Source organism: Sebastes fasciatus, chromosome 19 (assembly GCF_043250625.1).
Source record: "Sebastes fasciatus isolate fSebFas1 chromosome 19, fSebFas1.pri, whole genome shotgun sequence".
Taxonomy (NCBI): Eukaryota; Metazoa; Chordata; class Actinopteri; order Perciformes; family Sebastidae; genus Sebastes; species Sebastes fasciatus.
The window spans coordinates 1,719,217-1,744,887 of NC_133813.1; the positions used below are offsets into that span (position 1 = coordinate 1,719,217).

General features: G+C 38.6%; 1 protein-coding gene across 1 annotated transcript; it reads right to left on the reverse strand.

Moving 5' to 3' along the window:
- Nucleotides 1–2,358: 2,358 nt before the first annotated feature.
- Nucleotides 2,359–19,545, reverse strand: septin5b (septin 5b). The gene is made up of 12 exons (XM_074617962.1): nt 19,382–19,545; nt 19,205–19,215; nt 15,641–15,731; nt 11,202–11,288; nt 10,945–11,068; nt 8,482–8,616; nt 8,287–8,404; nt 6,599–6,700; nt 6,110–6,206; nt 5,880–6,015; nt 4,872–4,974; nt 2,359–4,712 (listed from the first exon to the last, which is right to left on the reverse strand). Exons 1-12 carry the CDS (start codon nt 19,422–19,424, stop codon nt 4,650–4,652), a joined length of 1,110 nt encoding a protein of 369 aa, XP_074474063.1. The 5' UTR covers nt 19,425–19,545; the 3' UTR covers nt 2,359–4,649.
- Nucleotides 19,546–25,671: the final 6,126 nt, after the last annotated feature.

Sequence of the window (25,671 nt, forward strand, 5' to 3'; positions counted from 1 at the left end):
CCTTTGCAACCTTATTGTTGCAAAACATACTGATGGCATTGGCCACAGACGCATTGCTAAACTTCTTAATGTTCTAGTGAGCACTGTTGGGGCCATAATCCGGAAGTGGAAAGAACATCATTTCACCATAAACTGGCCACGACCAGGTGCTTCTTGCAAGATTTCTGACAGAGGAGTGAAAAGAATTATCAGAAGAGTTGTCCAAGAGCCAAGGACCACTTGTGGAGAGCTTCAGAAAGACCTGGAATTAGCAGGTACAATTGTTTCAAAGAAATCAATAAGTAATGCACTCAACCACCATGGCCTGTATGCACGCTCACCACGCAAGACTCCATTGCTGAAGAAAAAGCATGTTGAAGCTCGTTTAAAGTTTGCTGCACAACATTTGGACAAGCCTGTGAAATACTGGGAGAATATAGTCTGGTCAGATGAGATTAACTCTTTGGATGCCATAATACACACCATGTTTGGAGTACAAATGGCACTGCACATCACCCTAAAAACACCATACCAACAGTGAAGTTTGGAGGTGGGAACATCATGGTGTGGGGCTGCTTTTCAGCATACGGTCCTGGCAAACTTCACATAATTGAAGGAAGGATGAATGGAAAAATGTACCGAGACATTCTTGATAAAGATCTGCTGCCATCTACCAGGATGATGAAGATGAAACGAGGGTGGACATTTCAGCAAGACAATGATCCCAAACGCACAGCCAAGGAAACTCTCAGTTGGTTTCAGAGAAAGAAAATAAAGCTGCTAGAATGGCCCAGCCAATCACCTGACTTGAATCCAACTGAAAATCTATGGAAAGAACTGAAGATCAGAGTTCATAGAAGAGGCCCAGAGACTGTTTGTGTGGAAGAATGGGCCAAAATCAGCCCTGAGCAATGCATACGACTAGTTTCTCCATACAGGAGGCGTCTTGAAGCTGTCATTACCAACAAAGGCTTTTGTACAAAGTATTAAATAAATATCAGTAAGCGTGTTCAATACTTTATCCCTGTGTCATTTCACATTATTACACGTAACTTAATTTCTGAACTTATTTGTTTTGGTTTCTTTGTATGTATAGATTACTTGGCTTGTTACCAACATCTGGTGAAAATTTCATGTCAATAGCACCTTTGGAAATATATTTACTGAGAAGAATGGTGACGTGTTCAATACTTATTTTACCCGCTGTATATACTATACCTTCTCACACAAAAATATATCTTATACTGTATATACTGTATATGTTCTTAATGTATATGTTCTTAATATGCCCTTGTACAAAGTATTTCCTTTTATAATTGTAATATATACATAACGTAATATAACTTATTATTTTAATGGAGCTTCCCAGCAAAAAGTATTTCACACGATTGTACCTGTATAACCGGCGTGACAATAAACATCTTGAATCTTGAATACTTAAAGGTGCAGTGTGGAGGATCTAGTGGTTGCAGATTGCAACCAACCGCCGGTCCCCGCTGGGAGCCGACACCACGCTGCTGGAGGCCAGAGGCCGTGTTGCCGGGCCCGCTGGAGGGAAGGGAGGCACAGGAGAACCAGAACCAGGACTGAGCAGAGTTAAAATAGTTTGCTAAAAGTGGTGAAAAAACTGTTAAAGTTTAGTTAAAATAGTTAAATGTAGTGGGAAAAGAAAACGCTAAAAAAAATATAGAAAGCAGTTGAAATAATTATAGCTAAAAGTAACGAATAGTTGGCTAAAAAACAAAGTTAAAATAGTTAGAATATAATGTATAACAGTTGAAATAGCTAAAAGTAACGTAAAAGAGTTAAAAAAGTTAGCTAAAAGTAGCGGGGGAAAATAGTGTTAATTTAGCTAAAAGATGTACGGAAAGCCGTTGGAATAGTTACAGCTGAACGGGATGGAAAAGAGTTCAAATAAGTGGTGAAAAAAACTGTTGAAATTCAGCTTAAAAAATGGACAAAGAGTTAAAATAGCTAAAAGTTGTGGGAAAAAAACAATTGAAATTAAGCTAAAACATATAGAAAGCAGTTGAAATAATTAAAGCCTAAAGTAACGGGAAAAAAAGTTAAAATAGTTAGAATATAATGTATAACAAAATAATAAAAATAATGGCCAAAGTTATAATAGTTAGCATAAAATATAGGCCTAATGTATAAGTGTAGAAAACAGATAAAAGAAACGGACAAAGAGTTAAAAGACTTCGCTTAAAGAAGTGAAAACAATCAACACAAAGTTAAAGTTCCTCGTAGTGACGTAAACTGCAGTAGATTCGACCTTCGAGTCTTTTTAACAACTTTGTATTAAAGGAAAAGATTTGTACAAGAAAATCTATTCAAAGATATATTAATTCGTAACAATTAAAAACAATAAACAAATAGTTTTATCCAAGCAAATGTTTAATTATTGACATCAGAAGACACTTTTAGATGAAAACAAAGATTTTATTTAGTTGTTTTTAACCCTCTACTTGTCCTTATTTTACTGTAAAGCACTCCGTAACACTGTTTTTGAAAAGTTAGCTGTATAAACAACAGTTATTATTACTATTATTATTATTATAAAGCTAATACATTGTTGGGATATTACTTCAATTGCTTCACCAGGAGGCTTGTGTACATTTTTAAATGGTCACTGAATCACACCTGTAACATCCTGTATGTAATAGTTATGGCATAGTAAGTAATACTGTAATACTATAACTGATTGTTATATATTATACACACAAACAAAAACAACTGATGTAGTGTACTGTATGTAGGATTGTTCTTCCCTCCTTTCCTCATGATTGTACACTGCAATACTACGTTTTATATATAAGGGTGATATTGCATGTATTTATCATGGCTTTACTGATAATCATGCTGAGTAGAAACACTTAAACTCCTCCGACTCAGAGTCTATATGTATCTGAACACTCGTACCGCAGCGTGGAGATTAAAACGAGGCTGATGGTTTGATGCCATATGATAATTCTGAGTGGTTGCTAATGCCATCGAGCTTCCAGCTGAGCTTATAGCTCGTACAGACTTTATTCTTTTCCCCAAAAATGTCAACCTTAAAGGGATAGTTGTTTTGTTTCTCAGTGTGGTTGTATTTAGAATGTTTTCACCGCTTTACCTCGCGGTCAGACTGTCTGAAGCCGTTATCTGTGCTCTCATCACAGCCACCAGACTCCAATGGAAAAAACAGTAATTTTAACCTCGCAAAACACGGGAAGTTGCTGGTCTGCCGCTGCCTTGATCAGTTAGTTTGTTGTGTTATTGTGTGACTTTGGTGGAGTAGAAACACATTTCCATTCAAATCAACGTAACAGGATGGTCAGAGCAGCAGCCCTTTTTATGTGTACCACCCGTTGCCATGGCGACCGTTGCAGCGGGCTGACGTCCGCATAAACTAAACCGACTTGCGGCTGAGGTGAGATTTTACAGTGAAATGAAAGCAACGCTAATACTTTGTTTGTCTCGTTTCTGTAAGCAGCGTGGCGTTAGAGCACGGTGGAATTAGCAGCTGGCTGGTTCCACCAGGCTTTGGGGCTGCATTGAGCCACTGGAGGCCCACGCCGTATTGCCAGGCCCGCTGGAGGGAAGGGAGGCACAGGAGAACCAGAACCAGGACTGAGCAGAGTTCAAATAGTTCGCTAAAAGTGGTAAAAAAAACAAAAAAAAAAACTGTTGAAATTCAGGTTAAAAATTGGACAAAGAGTTAAAAATAGCTAAAAGTAGTGGGAAAAAAATGCAAAAAAAAAAAAAGTATAGAAAGCAGTTGAAATAATTATAGATATAAGTAACGAATAGTTGGCTAAAAGAAAGTTAAAATAGTTAGCATAAAGTAGACTAAGGTGAGATTTTACAGTGAAATGAAATTTCATGAAATCCATTCTGATGTCGTCATGACAACAATTTTCTTTTGTTCTAGTCAAATTACCACAGCATACAGATCAATGACCCTCTACGCTTATTTTATCTCCTATTTCATACCTCTGTGTGCTACGAGGTAAAATCACTGTTTTTTTCATTGGAGTCTGATGGCTTTGCCGAGAGCATAGAGGTCAAACTGTCTCACAGCAAGGTCGAACATATTCTTAACATAGCGTACACTTAAACCTCATACAACCCCACTTCAAAACACCCGAACTACCCCTTTAACAGGTTTTTAATTGTAATGGATTATAATGTGGTTCTGTGTGTTCCTGCCCGCCCGAGGACTGCAGGTGGAAATTAGCTAAAAGCTCAAATGTGGCATAAATCCTCTCGTTTTGACATGACATGTTTTTGTGCATGGTCCTTATTTAATAAAAGACTAATACTAATAATAAAAACCATTCAGTTCAGGCATCACACAATCAGTGCATAAACTACTAAATGAATTGAAGGTATGGTGCATTAGTCTCATTTAGTATTTCAAGTACTGTGATCTAAAGGTAACAAATCTACTCTCTATTGCCTAACTAGACTCACTTGGCTAACGACTGCATTAAAAAAAAGTTTATTATTATAAATACATCTCCCAGCATGCTGTTCATCTACTGTTTCTTTGTGACCTTTTGAGAATCGGGTGAAATGCTGACTAATTATCTGAAGATGTCTTCCTCTCTGATCCCCTGAAGAGAGGGGTTTTATGAAGGTTTAAATCTGCGTTTGATTTGTCTCCTAAATAAAAGCTGTAAAGGTCACAGGTCCTGCTCGTGCATCTGCTGCTGCATCTTCTGAAGCATCTGCTGCATCCTCCTCAGCTGCAGAGGTAATGATAAGACAGAGACAGGAGGATGAAGCTTACATAATAACACATATGGGTCATCATTTCACATCACACATGCTTACGTAACACCTGCTGCAATGCATTATTCAGTATTCAAGGTTTATTGAGGAGTCAGATTTTCATCATCACTCACTTCATCATCTTTCATTTTGATGAGTTTCTCCGTCTCCACGTCCGGTGTGGACAGCGGCAGGATCGGGATGGGGCTCTCCACTCGCTTATCTGCATTCATCTTACTGTGAGATTAGAGAGAAACATGGAGGCGGAGGATGAAAACAGCAAGCCACCGCGTTTTCATTTGTTTCACTGCAGGCCGGAAATCAACCTGCAAAGACTTGAATTTTTGGAAATGAGAAAAACTAGTATTCCTCTTCATTTCTTCTCGGTTGTGTTCCGGTCCTGATTTACATATCGGAACACAAACATGCTCACAAGACATAGATTATGATATTGCACTGCATTATGCACAGGTTAACCATGACTCATCATTAAAGGGACTACAAAGAGTCTAGAAGCAAAGAGACAAAACTGCAGTGCTTATTTGATAAGAGCCGCTGGCGCTACTTCGGACTGAAGACGCCAATGAGTCTGTGGCCATGAAGAGACGTCTGTAAATCAGAGGATCTTTGTTTGTTTTTTAGGTAAATCCACTTCCCAGTAGGAACACTTAAAGGGACTGTTTGTAACTTTTTAAGTGCATAAATGTAGCGGGTCAGGACACATGCGCGCTCGCATATGATTCATGGAGAGACCTTGGTCTGGTCAGCTAACATTACTGCCAAGCAGCTGAAATATAGAGTGATATTGTGCTTTTAGCTGACGTGTGTCGCCTCACTGTGTTGAGTGATGCTCGTTCATGTCTATGTAGAGCGAGCACAAGCACGAGCCCGACGCTGACTTTCGTTGATTTCACGGCCACAGGTGTCGCTGTTAAGAAGCATTTCTGAAAGTTACAAATAGTCCCTTTAAATATCCCTCATTTAAATCATGATGTCCTAAAGTTGTAAAATGAACGAACAGCTGAATCCAGAGTTATTTTCCTCGGCATAATGAACGTGCAAAAAGTTTAATAAATAAGTAAGTAAGTAGTGATAAAAACAACAGCCCACTAACACACCTTCCTGTTTGCACACACACTTACCTGGTCATGGTCTGGATGCACTGAGCTCTGTAGTTCTCATAGTGACAGTCGCTGGTGATGTCCTTCAGGTCGTGCATGTGGGTTCTTATCAGCATGGTCCTCAGCTTCACAAAGTCGCAGTGGGACGGGTTCTCCACTGCGTACAGGAGGAGATAAACATCAGGGCTGGTCAGTCACTGAGAGAGAGAGAGAGAGAGAGTTGAGATCGACAGCTACAGAAGGTTTCTTACCCTCCACGATGCCCCACGGGTACAGCCTCCCTCTCACTCTCTGACCTCGGGCTTCCACCACGGTGTTGCTGCCGATCACCGCAAACGGAGTGCTCTCCTGCACCACAAACACATCACGGCCTTCACTTAAAGCAGCAATACCGCCGGGTAGAAGTACGACATTACAAGTAAAAGTCCTGCATTCGTAACGGTAGGAGTAGTGCAGAAGTATCGAGCAAAATGAACATGGAGTATCATAAGTACAAGTACTCATTATAGAGGCATAATGGTCCCTGTTGTGTTATATTTTGATATATTATATATTTTGATTATCATATGCAGTGTTTCTGTAGTTGGGTTCTCACAGTGGAGTTCAAAGTAGAACATTTCCCTCTGTAATGTGATGCAGTAGAGTCGTAAAGTGGCAGAAAAATTGCAATACTCAAGTACAAATTCCTCTAAACTGCACTTGAGTACAGCACTTTAGTAATCATGTACATATAGACACACCTTCAGCTCTTTATCCTGCCGCTTGAACTCCTCGTCTTCGTCAGAGTCGCAGTCAGGAAACTGGTAGATCTTTATCCCGTATTTATCTATCTCTTCCCTCAGCTGGAAGGACAACACACACATTAAGAGACACACACACACACACACACACACACACCCTCCCACTGAGTGCTAAAACTCAGCAGGAAGTCGCTGCCCTGAAAAAAAAGCTTTACAACTGAGTCCAGATCAAATCTCTGTGGAGGAAGTCTGAGTCATCGCCACTAAAGCGAGCTGAAACGCAACACCAATCTAACGCTCAGCTCATTTCAACTGCCTCCTCTCCCCGTCTGTCCTTTCACTAAATCTGAATATAATATAACATAACTGTGATATTCAGCTCCGTTGCTATCAATCAATCAATCACAATGAACAACACAGATCAATAACAGATATTGTCCAGAAACCCTCACAGGTACTGCATTTAGCATAAAACAATATGCTGAAATCATAACATGGCAAACTGCAGCCCAACAGGCAACAACAGCTGTCAGTGTGTCAGTGTGCTGACTTGACTATGACTTGCCCCAAACTGCATGTGATTATCATAAAGTGGGCATGTCTGTAAAGGGGAGACTCGTGGGTACCCATAGAACCCATTTACATTCACATATGTGGAGGTCAGAGGTCAAGGAACCCCTTTGAAAATGGACATGACAGTTTTTCCTCGCCAAGATTTAGCGTAAGTTTGGAGCGTTATTTAGCCTCCTTCATGACCAGCTAGTCTGACATGGTTGGTAACGATGGATTCATCAAGTTTTATAGTTTAATTTTTTTGACTTTTTTTCTGCCTTTCTTCGGAATGTTTTTGCTAATTTTTCTGACATTTCTTCCGTCTTTTTTCAGACATTTTTCAGATATTTTTCAGATATTTTTCAGACATTTTTCAGACATTTTTTGAACTTTTCTTCTGCCTTTCTTCCGCCTTTTTGGATTTTGTTTGGTAATTTGTTTGACATTTTTCCTTTCAGATATTTTTCTGTAATTTTTTAGATATTTTTTGGATGTTTTCCAGTCATTTTTCAGATTTTTCTTCTGCTTCTCTTCCGCATTTTTCCGTAATTTTTCGGCCCTGTCAGTTTTTGCGCAAGTTTGGAGCGTATTTACAAGCTAGTATGACATGGTTGGTACCGATGGATTCATCAGGTTTTATAGCTTCATATAATACCAGTATCTTCACTCCAGCTTTAAAACTGAGCCGTTACAACCTAAAAATCATAAGTCGCGTTAATGCTTTTAAGAAATTACTGGCGTTAAAACAAATTAGCGTTATTATCGCGTTAAGTTTGAAAGCCCTAATTCTTTTTTTATACCTAAAGGAGATTCATTCTAATATTTATTGGATGAATAAATTAATACATAAATAATAGACTTCCAGTTTTAGCCAGACATCTATTACTGTGTTTATGCAAATGCACAGACGTCTTTGAAGCTTTGATTCAGTGCAGGAATATAAATGAAAACACTGAAACACCCGGCAGCCAGAAGAGATGCTGCACACACAGAAAGGTCAGTGCATGAATTCAGATTTTACTGTGCACATATTAAACAGAGAACAAAGACGATAACTAGAGGATTCACATGATATACTGCAGGTATAGTTATGGATTATTTATGTAATCTACATGTACATGTTTGTGCTTTCTTACCCGCTCTTTGAGTTTCTTTATCTCAGTGGGAGTGAGGCAGTCGGCCTTCGCAATGAGAGGAACCACGTTAACTTTATCCTGCAGAGCCTTCATGAACTCTATATCGACGGGACGAAGCCTGCAGGACGACATGACCTTTACTGAGATGCAAGTACATATTAAATACCACGTGTGTACTGTGTGTATTCTCGTTACCCGTGTCCAAACGGAGGTATGAAGTAGAGGCAGCAGTGCACTCTGTTGTCCTGGATGTTCTTCCTGTTGAGTCCACTCTCGTCTCTGAAGTAGTGTTCAAACTGCTGGTTGATGTAGTCGGTGACGGCCCTCCAGCTGAAACACACAAAAACAGCTTTCATGAGTTTTTAACCACAAAACATTTAAAGGGACAGTTCAACATTTGGGAAGTCTGCTTATTCGCTTTTCTGCCGAGAGTGAGACGAGCAGTAACTAAGTACATCTACTCAAGTACTGTACTTATACACAGATCTGAGGGACTTGTACTTTACTTGAGTATTTCTGTATTGGCGAGGGAATGTTATACGTTTTTACTCCACTAATTATTTTATCTTGTTTTATATCTCATGTGTTGGATTTTATGTATTTTTAACATTTATTTTTACTGTGAACAAAGAGACACAAAATTACAACAAAGACATACATAATGACTCAAATTATTACAAAGAGAACAAAATAACTACAAAATGACCACAAAGAGACACAAAATGACTACAAAGAGACACAAAACAACTACAAAGAGACACAAAACAACCACAAAATGACCACTAAGAGACACGAAACAACTACAAAGAGACACAAAACAACCACAAAATGACCACTAAGAGACACGAAACAACCACAACGAGACACAAAACAACTAGAAACAGATTAAAAACAACCACAAAGAGATACAAAAAAAACACAAAGAGACACAAAACAAACAAAGATACACAAAACAACACCAAAAACAGGTTAAACAACTATTAAGTCTGTGTGTCTTGCTCCTATGGGGCCGATTGTGTTATAATGATGCTCCATCTTTAGCATACAGTTATGACAGTGGTACTAATCTTCTCATCTAACGCTCACCAAGAAAACCAAGAAAACCAACATCAAACTATTCCTTTAAAGCGAGACTCTTGCTCATTCAATATTGATATTTAGTACTTAATTTACCTTCAGTGATGAATAATCAATAATAATGACTGCCGATGTGCTGTTTAGTTTGGGCAGTTATTAATGTGCCAGCTATCGTATCAGCAGGTGATGAAGGCGTCACTGCCGAAGAGGGCACTTTTTACACAGCAGGACAAAACAACTGATCTCCACTCTCCTTTTAGAAACAGCGCATAATAAAACAGCACTGGTCTGCAAACTCATCTGATCCAGTTAATTCTACCAGCATCCTGAAGGCAGCATGTAAAACATTTATTTAGTATAGACGAGTTATGATTCAGAATCCAAACTGCCTTTTCTGACTGGCCACTTCCATTTCAGGTGTTTGTCTCCTGTCTTAACGTTCTGTAGAAGCTGCTCTTACCATTATTTACCATTATTTATCTTTATGAATAATTTTGCAAAGTAGCCAGGAGGCACTGAACTCCTGAACGTGACACCAGATTATTGTCTGATGAAATCCCCTGCAATCCTTCTGATTCATCTAAATATACTGCAGGAAATCATTTCCCTCAGTTATTGTAAAATAACAACAACACAACAAAAGAAAGAGTTATGTTGCACTTTTAGAAAGAAAGTCACAAATTGCTTCAGAAACAGGAGAAACAGACGATAACAGATCAATAACACAGAAGCAGTGAGAAGAGATAGTGTGAAATCTAATTAATGTCCTAAAGAAATCAGATCAATAAAGTAGCTTGAGCCAAAGAGACACAGACCAAACAGAGAGCAGACAGTGCATTAAGCATCATCTGAGAGTCAGCTACAAAGAGACACAAAACAACCACATAGAGACAAACAACAACCACAAAGAGACACAAAACAACCACAACGAGACACAAAACAACCACAAAGAGACACAAAACGACTACAAAGAGACACAAAACAACCACAAAGAGACACATAATGACTACAAAGAGACAAAATATTACTACAGAGACAAACAACAACCACAAAGAGACACATAATGTCTACAAAGAGACACATAATGACTACAAACAGACATAAAATTACTACAAAGAGACAAAAACAACCACAAAGAGACACATAATTACTACAAAGAGACGAAAAACAACCACAAAGAGACAAAAAACAACCATGAAGACACACAAAATGACTACAAAGAGACGAAAAACAACCACAAAGAGACACAAAATGACCACAAAGAAACACAAACAACAACAAAGAGACACATAATGACTACAAAGAGACACAAAACAACTACAAAATGACACAAAACGACCACAAAGAGAAACAAAAAACCTACAAAGACACAAATGCATGAAGCCTCATGTGAGAGTGAGGAGATGTGAAACGCTGAGTTATCAGAAAGGCTGTTCACAGACTTTCAGGTAATTCACTCAACTTGAAGCCACAGAAAGCTCCTTTATCTAATATTATTATTATTATTATTATTATTCACCATCAGATCTTCCAGAGCTGCTTTTATTGTCCAGATCTCAGCGTACAACGTGAACTACTCACCACTCAGTGTTGTTGATGGCGTCTCCGAACCCCGGCGTGTCCACGATGGTCAGCTTCAGCTTCACCCCCTTCTCCTCGATGTCCACCGTGTGCTTCATGATCTCCACCGTCTGACTGATTCGCTCTTCAGGACAAGAAAACATCACTCAGATAAAGATGTTTAAAGGATATTTAACGGTAAAGGTTCCTTTATTGTCATTCTACAGCACAGAGGTTGATTAAATGTAGGTAAGGAGACGTGTGACTGGGTGACTGACCTTCTGCATTGAGCAGTTTCCTGTCTTTATGAAGGTCAGTGAGGAAGAGGCTGTTCACCAGAGTGGATTTACCCAGACCAGACTCACCTGGAACACACACACACACACACACACACACACACACACACACACACACACACACACACACACACACACACACACACACACACACAGCTTTCAGTCATAACTATACATCAGGTTTTTCAGAATAAAACTCTAAACTAGTTGAACACCTCAGCCAGACACATCCAGGACAGTCTGAGCTGTGAGCAAGCAGACGGAGACGGAGACACTTAATCTAATCTGACTCAAATATCACATCGATGTTTTCTGCTCTCCAGACTTCATAAAAACACGATACGCCACAAATGGTCTGAACATAAACCTTCGATTGTTCCACTGACACTAGTCTGTGCTCATTTAAATAACATAATAATAATAATAATAATAATAATAATAATAATAGCATAATAATAATAATAATACAGTTTATGGTAACACTTTCTAATAACCCTCATTAATAAATGGTAAATTGATGGTTAATTAAACTTAGTTAATAGTTATTTTACTGTTCACAAATAATGAAATAATAAATGTTTATTAATTATTAGTAATGCTATTATTTCTGTTATTTTATCATTAGTCTGTGCTCATTTAAATAACATAATAATAATAATAATAATAATAATAATAATAATAATAATAATAATATTTTTGGTAACACTTTCTAATAACCATCATTTATAAATGGTAAATTGATAGTTAGTTAATTAGTTAATAGTTATTTTACTTTTAACAAACAATGAAATGATAATTAATAATGTTTGCTAATTATTACTAAAGCTATTATTTCTGTTATTTTATCATTAGTTTGTGCTCATTTAAATAAAATAATAATAATAATATCAATACAGTTTATACACAGCAAGGAATTAATTAATTAAGTGAAAGTGCATTTAAAAAAGAGTTTTAAAAGAGGATAAAGATCTCCTCCGACAAATAATCCCAATTTATTATAAAAAATAAAACCAAAATCAATCCAGCTATCGTCACTTAATGGACTCAACATTATTCAATAAGAAACTAGTTTCAACCTTTGGTCTGTCGGGATGTTTAAAATGCTTCTGAAGGTTTTAACTGATGGATTTAATTAAATCCAGCTCGTTTCTTGAGAGGAGAGTTTTATCTTGTTCCTCCAGATTAATATTCATATTGTAGCAGAGCCAGACTTTTTTCACATTTTCACAGGACACAGTGAAACTTGTGAAAGCTGAGATGGTGCGGAGGTGTGGTGGTGAAAGCTGGAGTCTTTTTGTATTTAGACAGCTTTGGTTTAAATCCACATGCTGAACGTGGGACTCTATTACCACGGTGTAGAAATACTCTGTTACATGCAAAAGTCCTGCTTTCAAAATTTGACTTGAGTAAAAGTACCTCTGTGTTTAGTTTTGTTTATTATACTGTATTTATTATGTACAAAAATCAATCTCATATAAAGAACAATGAGTCCAATGAAGCTTTGAATGTCTGTCGCCATATTTTATGACATCATCACCTAAAAAACAAAATCAAACAAAATCCTCAATTTGAATAAAGTGAATCACCGGATTAAATAAACTAATCTTTTATTTATTAAATAAACAAACAGCTTTTTGATCGCAGTCGAGTTAGTGCTGTTACTGTTACAGTAACGAGTTAGTGCTGTTACTGTTACAGTAACGAGTTAGTGTTGTTACTGTTACAGTAACGAGTTAGTGTTGTTACTGTTACAGTAACGAGTTAGTGCTGTTACAGTAACGAGTTAGTGCTGTTACTGTTACAGTAACGAGTTAGTGTTGTTACTGTTACAGTAACGAGTTAGTGCTGTTACAGTAACGAGTTAGTGCTGTTACTGTTACAGTAACGAGTTAGTGTTGTTACTGTTACAGTAACGAGTTAGTGCTGTTACAGTAACGAGTTAGTGCTGTTACAGTAACGAGTTAGTGCTGTTACTGTTACAGTAACGAGTTAGTGCTGTTACTGTTACAGTAACGAGTTAGTGTTGTTACTGTAACGAGTTAGTGCTGTTACTGTTACAGTAACGAGTTAGTGCTGTTACTGTCGCAGTAACGAGTTAGTGCTGTTACTGTTACAGTAACGAGTTAGTGTTGTTACTGTAACGAGTTAGTGCTGTTACAGTAACGAGTTAGTGCTGTTACTGTCGCAGTAACGAGTTAGTGCTGTTACAGTAACGAGTTAGTGTTGTTACTGTAACGAGTTAGTGCTGTTACTGTCGCAGTAACGAGTTAGTGCTGTTACAGTAACGAGTTAGTGTTGTTACTGTTACAGTAACGAGTTAGTGCTGTTACTGTAACGAGTTAGTGCTGTTACTGTTACAGTAACGAGTTAGTGCTGTTACTGTAACGAGTTAGTGCTGTTACTGTTGCAGTAACGAGTTAGTGCTGTTACAGTAACGAGTTAGTGCTGTTACTGTCGCAGTAACGAGTTAGTGCTGTTACAGTAACGAGTTAGTGTTGTTACTGTCACAGTAACGAGTTAGTGCTGTTACAGTAACGAGTTAGTGCTGTTACTGTTACAGTAACGAGTTAGTGTTGTTACTGTTACAGTAACGAGTTAGTGCTGTTACTGTAACGAGTTAGTGTTGTTACTGTTACAGTAACGAGTTAGTGCTGTTACAGTAACGAGTTAGTGCTGTTACTGTAACGAGTTAGTGCTGTTACAGTAACGAGTTAGTGCTGTTACAGTAACGAGTTAGTGTTGTTACAGTAACGAGTTAGTGTTGTTACTGTCGCAGTAACGAGTTAGTGCTGTTACAGTAACGAGTTAGTGTTGTTACTGTTACAGTAACGAGTTAGTGCTGTTACAGTAACGAGTTAGTGCTGTTACTGTTACAGTAACGAGTTAGTGCTGTTACAGTAACGAGTTAGTGTTGTTACTGTTACAGTAACGAGTTAGTGTTGTTACTGTAACGAGTTAGTGCTGTTACTGTTACAGTAACGAGTTAGTGCTGTTACAGTAACGAGTTAGTGTTGTTACTGTTACAGTAACGAGTTAGTGCTGTTACAGTAACGAGTTAGTGCTGTTACTGTTACAGTAACGAGTTAGTGCTGTTACAGTAACGAGTTAGTGCTGTTACTGTTACAGTAACGAGTTAGTGCTGTTACTGTAACGAGTTAGTGCTGTTACTGTTACAGTAACGAGTTAGTGCTGTTACAGTAACGAGTTAGTGCTGTTACTGTTGCAGTAACGAGTTAGTGCTGTTACAGTAACGAGTTAGTGCTGTTACTGTAACGAGTTAGTGCTGTTACTGTTACAGTAACGAGTTAGTGCTGTTACAGTAACGAGTTAGTGCTGTTACTGTCGCAGTAACGAGTTAGTGCTGTTACAGTAACGAGTTAGTGCTGTTACTGTCGCAGTAACGAGTTAGTGCTGTTACAGTAACGAGTTAGTGCTGTTACTGTTACAGTAACGAGTTAGTGCTGTTACAGTAACGAGTTAGTGCTGTTACTGTTACAGTAACGAGTTAGTGTTGTTACTGTTACAGTAACGAGTTAGTGTTGTTACAGTAACGAGTTAGTGCTGTTACTGTTACAGTAACGAGTTAGTGCTGTTACAGTAACGAGTTAGTGCTGTTACTGTTACAGTAACGAGTTAGTGCTGTTACTGTTACAGTAACGAGTTAGTGTTGTTACTGTTACAGTAACGAGTTAGTGCTGTTACTGTAACGAGTTAGTGTTGTTACTGTTACAGTAACGAGTTAGTGCTGTTACAGTAACGAGTTAGTGTTGTTACTGTTACAGTAACGAGTTAGTGCTGTTACTGTCGCAGTAACGAGTTAGTGCTGTTACAGTAACGAGTTAGTGCTGTTACTGTTACAGTAACGAGTTAGTGTTGTTACTGTTACAGTAACGAGTTAGTGTTGTTACTGTTACAGTAACGAGTTAGTGCTGTTACAGTAACGAGTTAGTGTTGTTACTGTTACAGTAACGAGTTAGTGCTGTTACAGTAACGAGTTAGTGTTGTTACAGTAACGAGTTAGTGTTGTTACTGTTACAGTAACGAGTTAGTGCTGTTACAGTAACGAGTTAGTGTTGTTACTGTTACAGTAACGAGTTAGTGTTGTTACTGTTACAGTAACGAGTTAGTGTTGTTACTGTTACAGTAACGAGTTAGTGCTGTTACTGTAACGAGTTAGTGCTGTTACTGTAACGAGTTAGTGTTGTTACTGTTACAGTAACGAGTTAGTGCTGTTACTGTAACGAGTTAGTGCTGTTACTGTAACGAGTTAGTGTTGTTACTGTTACAGTAACGAGTTAGTGCTGATACAGTAACGAGTTAGTGCTGTTACAGTAACGAGTTAGTGCTGTTACAGTAACGAGTTAGTGCTGTTACTGTCGCAGTAACGAGTTAGTGCTTGAAGAGGCGACACCATCTCTCACCTGCCACCATGAGGGTGAAGTCAAATCCCTTTTTCACCGACTTCCTGTGCACCTGGTTGGGCAGCGTCGCAAAACCAACGTAATCTTTCTCCTGGAAACAATGACACAGAAAAATACATATATAGATCAGTTAGAACACAGAGGCAGGGGAGATGAGAAAGCTTTAGATTTAGCTAGCAGCTAGCTCGCACTAGATAACTAAAGCTGGCTAGATAGCTAGTTTATTATCCATCGCCATATTGCGAGCTATCTGTCACCATATTGGTGGTTCTTGATTTAATTTAACTTTATTATTATAGTTTTTAGTATCCAGTGGTCTTCTAGCAGTGAGAGTAATTATAAAAACAAATTTACAAATTGATTTAGTCTCATATTGGAAATCTAAATCAATCAATCAATCAACATTTATATGTATAGCCCTTTTCAATAACCAAAAGGTACCCAAAGTGCTTCACATTAACATCAAGAAATAACAGGAATAAAAACATAACATATCATAAAATGATAAAAACGTACACAAAAAGCAAAAAGTCTCAAGCTTAGATTTAAAGAGTACTAGGTCAGTGATGGTGCGTATATCAGGGGGGAACTTGTTCCATAGTTTAGGAGCAGCGATCACCCCACAGCTTATACCTCGACCTCGAGACTTCTAAAATAAGTTGACCCCATGACCGCAAAGCCCCGTTACGCTCACAGAGAGTTAAAATCTCTGACAAATAAGGCGGGACGAGGCCGTTAATGGCTTTAGAAACAAACATCAAGAGCTTAAAATCGATTCTAAAGCGAACTGGAAGCCAACGGAGCGAGTAAAGTACGGGGGTGATGTGCTCACGTCTGGAAGTGTTAGTTAAAAAGTGAGCAGCAGCATTTTGCACAAGTTGGAGGCGTGCATAAATGATCACTTTGAAAAAACATTAAAACATTATAACAGGTTTTTAAGGCTTAAAAGCAGCTTTTTGTCAAGTAAAGGTTGATAACCACGGAGGTATTAACACTGGAGACGGGCGACGCTCAGCTAAATAATGGCACAGATACTGTATTTTGGCTTTTTTCTATGGCATATATATATATATCATATAGTAAAACAGATGTCAGAAAGACAGATGCATTATTTTGAGTAAATGTGTGGTTTAATGTAGGGCAGTATTCATCATAACGGCTGACCCAGAGCAGCAGCAGCAGCAGCAGCAGCGTGGTACATACAGTATAGCTGTGTTAGTAGGACATTCCCATGATTCCTTTCATGCTTTATTGAAGAGGGTGGCAGAGACACAGAGAGCGTACCCTGAGGTTAACCCGAGTGTTCATAATACAGCATGGCAGGCAGCCAGCGGCTCCAGATGAGGGGGTCGAGCAGTGTATGGGAGGCATCACACACAGTAAAACAGAGCTCCTCCCATCACAACTCTAATGTAGAGCACTTCAGCTTTAGGGAGCTGACTATATGGAGATGTGTGTGTGTGTGTGGGTGTTTTTGGTATTGCTTGCTTCCATATTGACATTTAGTCTGTGGATGCGTTTGCAAGTCACTCCCACACACAGATCACAAAAACATCTACAGATCCAGACTGCAGCGTCTGAGTCGGTCCGTCCGTCCGTCGGCTGCTCTGACTCAGCCTCGGCAGCGCTGCCGTCCATGAAAGGACAGGAGAGCTGTGAGGCAGGATGAACATGGGATGTTATATATCTCTAAATAAAGATGCTCTCAGTGAAGGAGGCGAGGAGATGCTGTATGTGAGACATATGAGGGGATCTATCTAGTATCACTGATGAAGAGTTTGCAGTGACATAATTTTACTTATTTTTTCCTCTATAGATACACAGTTTTACCCTAAAAATCATCTTATTCCATATAGTTTCACAGTATTACATTATATATTTTAACGCTGAATCGATTTGTTGATTCATCTGCAACTATTTTGATAATTTTCAGGATGTTTTTAGTCATTTTTTCCAGCAAAAAATGCCAAATATTCTCTTATTTTGTGTTCTCCAATAAGAGGATTTGCTGCATTTATCTGTTTTACATCATTATGAATCAAATATTTTTCAGTTTTGGTCAGTTGGTCGGACAAAACAAGACATTTGATGGTAATTTTACAGGCATTGTTTACTATTATACAGTTGGTATAACATTTAAAAATATATAATAAACTAAAAATAATATATATATATATATATAAATATATATATATATATATAAATATATATATATATATAAAATAATAATACAAAATAAAATATTGGTATAACATTTTAAATAAAATGTGTATAACATTTAAAATATATAATAAACAAAATAAAAATAAAATTTAATAAACTAAGAAAATAAAAAATAAAATACCAAATTAAATATTTGGTATAACATTTTAAAATTATATAATAAACAAAAAAGAAGTGTAAATATTAAAAAAAATACCGATATAAAAAAAATGTAAACAACAAAAAAAAGTAAATAAATAAAAAAAACAAATAAAATATTTGGTATAAAATTTTAAATAAAGTTGTACTGACTGACGCAAAGCTAAACATTTACAAGCGATAGATTCTGATCACTGCACCTGCTTTTGAATTTGCTTCTCATGAACACGGCACATACTGTATATCTCTATTGTTGTATATGCTCTATGCGTAAATGTTGTTTTTGAAAGGCTAAACGCCAACAAATATTGATTGAAACAGAATATTTAGATAATATCATGTTGTGAAGTTTGGAAATGATTATACAGATCTTTTTTCAATAAATTTGAAAACAAAGCACCCTGGAGTTATTGGAAATATTCCGATTAGGGCTGCGATGATAACGCATTATTATATATTTTCTTTAAAGGTCCCATATTATAAAAAAGTGAGATTTTCATGTTTTTTTATTATAAAGCAGGTTTAAGTCCTAAATAAATACTGTGAAAGTATCGAAAAACTCAATCCACAGGGAAATACACACAGCCCGTATTCAGAAACTCTGCATCTGATACAAGCCGTTAGGATTTCTGCCCATTCGTGATGTCACAAATATACAATATTTAGATCCTTGACGCAATTTTAAACGTAAAACATTCTAAATGTGTCCCAGTTTATTCCTGGTTGCAGTGAATGTGAATGTCATCAGCTGACAGGAAGTACACATGGACCCAAGCTGTTGCCTAGCAACGTTAATGCAATTCTGTTGCAATTCCGTCAAAATGCGCTAAAACGGAGCGTTTCAGACAGACGGTGAATACAGGTATATTCAGGTCGACAGTATGAGGAAAATAAAGTTTTTTTGAACATTAAAACATGTAAACATGTTCTAATAGAAACACAAAATACAAGTATGAACCTGAAAATGAGCACGATATGGGACCTTTAACGCATTAACGCAACTTGCTATTTTTAGGTTGTAGCGGCTCAGTTTTAAAGCTAGAGTGAAGATACTGGTATCATATGAAACTAGAAAACCTAAAGAATCCAACCAGGTCATACTAGCTAACTTACAGCCAAAATGTGTCAGCTGCACCACAACAAAGAGATCCTGATGGTTCATGCAGGAGGCTTTTATTTTGTAAGAGTCTTCCTGTCTCTTACCTCTCCATCATCTGGGTCAGGAAGACATCCAGGGAGCATCCATCCATCCGTCCATCAGGAGGAGGAGGAGGAGGAGGAGGAGATGAGACACAGCAGACAGAGCGGTTAATCGATGCTTAATGAGCTGTGATGTGACGCGGTTATTAATTACCTGCAGGGGGAGGGGGGGGAGCTTACCTGTCCGAGGCGCGCGACTCTTGTACCTGCTGTTGGCCGTCATCTTGGACTCAGCTGGAGGAGGATGCTGAGGATGCTGAGACGTCCAGAGGAGCGGATGACAGGGTTGGGTCTGCAGCCCTGTGATGTGATGGATGCTGCTCAGTATCTCCTCTCAGACAGACAGACAGCAGCGGTTACACCTGCAGAGATGAACCTACAGCACCGGATGGATCATCATGTTTAGAGCAGCTCTCCTCTCCAGACGCCAGACTGAGGATGTCCTCTTCCTCCTGCATGTCCTCATTATGAGCTCAGCTCAGTTATTGTGTGAAAAACTGTCTGCAGTTCATGTGAAGCACCAGGAGGTGGCAGTAGAGCTCTGCTCTCACACACACAACAAACTGTTAGTTTAGTATTTCATCATATAATAATAATAATAATAATAATAATAATAATAATAATAATAATAATAATAAATAATAATAACAATAATAACAACAACAATAATAATAATAATAACAACAATAATAATAAAATAATAATACCAATAATAATAATAATTAGAACAATAATAACAATATTAAAAATAAAAAGAATAATATTTGTACTACTACTACTAATAATAATAACAATATGATAATAATAATGTATTTTTAGAGCAGTTTTCAAGCAAAAGGCACAAATAAATAATAATAATATTACTACTACTACTACTACTAATATAACTAATAATAATCATAACATTATAATAATAATATGATATATAAATAATAAAAACAATAATACTAATAGTACTACTACTACTACTGCTACTACTACTACTACTAATAATAATAATAATAATAATAATATGATGATGATAATAATAATAGTTTATTTTTAGGGCACTTTTCAAGCAAGAGGCAAAAATAAATAATAATGATATTAGTACTACTACTACGACTACCACTGCCACTACAACTACTACTAATAATAATAATACGATAATGAGTATAATATTATTGATAATAATAATAGTTAATTTTTAGAGCACTTTGCAAGCAAGAGGCACAAATAAATAGCATTTAAGATAACTGCATGAAAAGCAGCAATTATTCAATGATAAAAAAATAATAATAATAATAATAAATAAATACAATAATGACAATAATAACAATAACAACAATAATAATAATAATAATAGTAATAATAATAATAATAATAATATAATAATAACAACAATAATGATACCAATAATAATAATAATTAGAATAATAGTAACAATATTAAAAATAAAAATAAAATATTTGTACTACTACTACTAATAATAATAATAATAATAACAATAATAATAATAACAATATGATAATATTAATAATATTAATAATAATAATAATAATAATAATAATAATAAATAAATAAATAAAAGTACAAAATATAGAAACACAATAAGATTCACAATAAATATATAAATAAATAAATAATGTCTCCGGACCAGCTAGCTAGCATTGGTTTATGTTAACTTTCTCAACTACCACTGGTGATCCTGGAGAATGAGTGACGGCACATGTTGAGAGAAACTAGACAAGACATCAAAAGTTGCTAGCCAGCGTTAGAGAATTATTCTGCCTCCACTTAATGCTCCGCCCACTAAACCATGTCACCATGGTTACTAACTGATAAAAGGGGTCTGGTGTTGTCATGGCAACGTGTACATCCTGGTCTCATCAGCATCAGCTCCATTTCTGCTAACAGATCCCAGGAGATGCTCCACACTGGCCCTTTAAGAAAAACTACAAACGTACTTAAAGTACCAAAAAGTAAAAGTACTCATCATGCAGATTAGTATATATTATTGCATTTTAATTATTGATGCATTAATGTGTTCATAAACTTTAATGTTGCAGCTGGTAAAGGTGGAACTTATTTTAATTATTTTTGGGATATTTTACAAATCTTTGTCTGATAGTTTCTTAATATCTTTCTGATTTTTTACTTGGAATATTTTACCTAGATTTTTTAGATATGTTATTGATATTATTTTGTGTATTTAATTTTTTTGTCTAATACTTTGCTATTATTTTCCTACAATTTTACTTATATTTTTCGGATGTTTTATTAATATTTTTTGTTTATTTTATTTTGGATATTTTATTTGTTCATCACTTTAATGTTGCAGCTGGTAAAGGTGGAGCTTATTTTTCCTGCAGGCAAAAAGTAAGTTAATCTTGTGTAATGAGGTAAATAGTATTTAATAGTTTAATATTAGTATTTAGTTTAGTTTTGTTGTTGCTCTGATTGGACGGGACTGATGGTGAAGTGTGGAGTGTTATTCCCTGCAGGTTCAAATGAAAGTTTATTTATTTAACATCACACACAGACGCACACACACACACACAAACACACACACACACACACACACACACATCTGAATATAGACATCCTGGTAGGAACTCAGTGTTTTAAGGAAAACAACAATGCCGTATTGTGTGGCTCTGTGTGGGTCTGTGTGGGATGCCACCCACTAGTAGAACTGGGTAACTTATCTAAGTGTGAAAAAGAAGTGAGGTTTAGTGTGCTGGTGTCAAACATACTGCACGCGTGTGAGTGTTAGTCCTGACAGCTACCTGACAGCAGAGGAACAATGATGAGAGCGTGGGACTGGAGGCCGGAGCAGGGCGCCACAGCTGGCTCTGTTTCCTGTCCGAGCTAGCGGGGGGGTCAGACAATGAGCGACCTTCCCTCCCCGCCACCCAGGACCACAGTGACCTCTGCTCACTAACAAAAACAACCGTGTTTGTGTTCTTCATTATTTACGATGCCTACGCGGCGCTCTAGCTGCTCTAGCAGGGCCACGTTTTGGCGCTCTCAGCTCGGTTATTTTGGCGGTTCTGAGTCTGGGATGGACTCCATGATGTGATAAACTGGGATTAATGTGAGCCGCTTGGCCTCCGGGTCAAAGTAGCAGCATAATATCTCAGAGTTTATTACAGGTTTAATCCGGCCGGCTGACGGGGAACGCCAAGAACTGTCTCCTGTATCGTGGTCATCAGAGAGTCCTAGAGGACGTCTCTACGGGACGTCTAACAGAAACTCTGAGCGACTTTCACTGGAATAAAACATTAATCATTTCTTCTGTAATCTGAATCTGAATTCTGAGGTAACTTTAGGATATTTGAAGGATATTTTAGGACAAAATACCAGATTGTTATGTAGTAAAATGAATAAGAAAATAAAATAGAATAAAGTGTATGAAAGTAGCACTAAAGGAATAAATAAAACATACATATATACACATATATATACATATATATACACATACACGTACACACCGATCAGCCATAACATTATGACCACCTGCCTAATATTCAGTAGGTCCCCCTCCTGACCCGTGGAGGCATGGACTCCACTAGACCTCTGAAGGTCTGCTGTGGTATCTGGCACCAAGCCGTCAGCAGCAGATCCTTTAAGTGGCGAGGTGGGGTCTCCGTGGATCGGACTTGTTCGTCCAGCTCATCCCACAGGATGGGATTTGGAGGCCGAGTCAACACCTCCAACTAGTCGCCATCCACATGATGTAAAAGAAAACGTGATTCATCAGACCGGGCCACCTTCTTCCATCGCTCCGTGGTCAGGTTCTGATGCTCACAATGTGCCCATTGTAGGCGCTTTCGGTGGTGGATACGGGTCAGCACGGTGAACCCTGACCGGTCCCCATACCAACAAACTGCTCCTCACTGTGTGTTCTGACTCCTTTCTATCAGAACCAGCATTAACTGTTTCAGCAGTTTGAGCTCCAGTAGCTCTTCTGTTGGATCGGACAACACGGGCCAGCCTTCGCTCCCCACGTGCATCAATGAGCCTCGGGTCTGACCCTGTCACCGGTTCACCGGTTCTCCTTCCTTGGACCACTTCTGGTATGTTCACTTGCTGTCTAATATATCCCCCCCACTGCCAGGCGCCATGGTAACCAGATAATCAATGTTATTCACTTCACCTGTCAGTGGACTGAATGTTACAGCTGATCTGTGTACGTGTGTGTTTATGTACTCGTGTGTGTGTGTTTCCTCCCCACAGACCCCCGCGGGGTCTCACGGTGACCTCAGCGGTAGGAAGCAGGTTAACGCAGGAAGGCCTCGGCGCGGCGGCGTACAATAGCTCATCACATGTGCTGTACGTTGATTCTGCTGGCGAGCTCGCCGCCTCGCAGCAGGAAGTGCTTATTGTTGTGTTTCTCCTTTTTCCCCGGCGGGGGACAATGGAGGGAGGACGGGGGAGGACGAGGAGGGACGAAGGAGGAGGATGAGGGGGGACGAGGGGAGGATGGGGGAGGACGAGGAGGACGAAGAGGAAGAGGAGGACGAGGGAGGACGAGGAGGACGAGGAGGACTGGGGGACACACAATCAGTACTTTTACTGCTGATACTTTAAGTGCATTTTACAGCTAATCTTCTTTAACTCAAGTAGGATTTTGAATGCAGGACTTTTACATGTAACAGAGTATTTTCACATTGTTGTTTTGGTACTTTGAATACTTCTCTCCCACATGTGTGAAGACGATATGTGGGTCATGATGTCAGGAAACAGTGATATAAAGTCAGTGAGAGATAACGGAGAGCTCATTCTTCGTTTGAGAGGTTAAACATACTTCAGATTAGATGTGAGCTGAGAGGCAGAGAGCAGCTCAGCGAGAGGAGCAGCTCAGCGAGAGGAGCAGCTCAGCGAGAGGAGCAGCTCAGCGAGAGGAGCAGCTCAGCGAGAGGAACAGCTCAGCGAGAGGAACAGCTCAGTGAGAGGAACAGCTCAGTGAGAGGAGAGGAACAGCTCAGTGAGAGGAGCAGCTCAGTGAGAGGAGAGGAACAGCTCAGTGAGAGGAGCAGCTCAGTGAGAGGAGCAGCTCAGTGAGAGGAGAGGAACAGCTCAGTGAGAGGAGCAGCTCAGTGAGAGGAACAGCTCAGTGAGAGGAGCAGCTCAGTGAGAGGAGCAGCTCAGTGAGAGGAACAGCTCAGTGAGAGGAGCAGCTCAGTGAGAGGAACAGCTCAGTGAGAGGAGCAGCTCAGTGAGAGGAGCAGCTCAGTGAGAGGAACAGCAGGAGGAGGAAAAGCCCACAAATAGAAAAATAAACAAGAAGGAAGAAGTGGATTTTTGTGTTATCTCTCCGATTGTGCTCCACAGAGACAGGAAGTGGCGCCGTTACACACAGGAAGCGAGCTGATGGCAGAGATAAAGGCGGGAAAACGGCTCCGGAACTCTAAACAAGTCTCATGGCGATGCAGCTGAGGGACGAGGGATGAGAGGAGTACTGTGTTTTCAGTGTTTTCAGGTTCAAATACTTGTTCGATGTACCTCTACGGCCCAATCAGACGGACTCAAACATCACTCCTCCCTTTTCTTCAAAAGGTTTGGTGAAGTTTGCATCCATATTATTCTATTTTATTTATTTATACATTTACTTTTTGGCTAATCGGAATCCGTAAAAACATTCCTTAATCCGGATCGCCACCAAAATCCAAAGGATTGTTCATTGTGCCACACCCCTCCAAAACGTTTCATTCAAATCCATCCCGAGCTTTTGAAGTTATCCTGCTAACATACAAACCAACAAACCAACGCCGGTGAAAACATAACTAATAATTAATTATGCAAACCCTAATAGAGTACACTATTAAAACAATCCTCTCCATCAGTAACGTTACATTCATCATTAAAAGTCATACTTACATATCAATCTCAATGTTATTAACTGGAAGAGAGGAATATAGACTAACTTTGCATTGTGGGAGATCTGCCAAAGTGGTCCAAATTATCACAAAATCAAATAAGAAGCAGACAAATTTTGCGGAAAACTGCCAAACAGACGGAGAGAACAGACGGAGAGAACAGACGGAGAGAGCAGACGGAGAGAACAGACGGAGAGAACAGACGGAGAGAACAGACGGAGAGAACAGACGTAGAGAACAGACGGAGAGAGCAGACGGAGAGAACAGACGGAGAGAACAGACGGAGAGAACAGACGTAGAGAACAGACGGAGAGAGCAGACGGAGAGAGCAGACGGAGAGAACAGACGTAGAGAACAGACGGAGAGAACAGACGGAGAGAACAGACGGAGAGAACAGACAGAGAGAACAGACGGAGAGAACAGACGGAGAGAACAGACGGAGAGAGCAGACGGAGAGAACAGACGTGCTATGAACAGACGGAGAGAGCAGACGGAGAGAACAGACGGAGAGAACAGACGGAGAGAGCAGACGGAGAGAGCAGACGGAGAGAGCAGACGGAGAGAACAGACGGAGAAAACAGACGGAGAGAGCAGACGGAGAGAGCAGAC

Bases quoted from the DNA above. Each gene is read 5' to 3' on its own strand.
- septin5b (XM_074617962.1), bottom strand. From the start codon at position 19,424: ATGACGGCCAACAGCAGGTACAAGAGTCGCGCGCCTCGGACAG. The intron at 11,289-15,640 runs GTGAGAGATGGT...TGTGTGTTCCAG, and splicing joins CTTCACCCTCATGGTGGCAG to GTGAGTCTGGTCTGGGTAAA. The intron at 8,405-8,481 runs GTAACGAGAATA...GTCGTCCTGCAG, and splicing joins ATACCTCCGTTTGGACACGG to GCTTCGTCCCGTCGATATAG.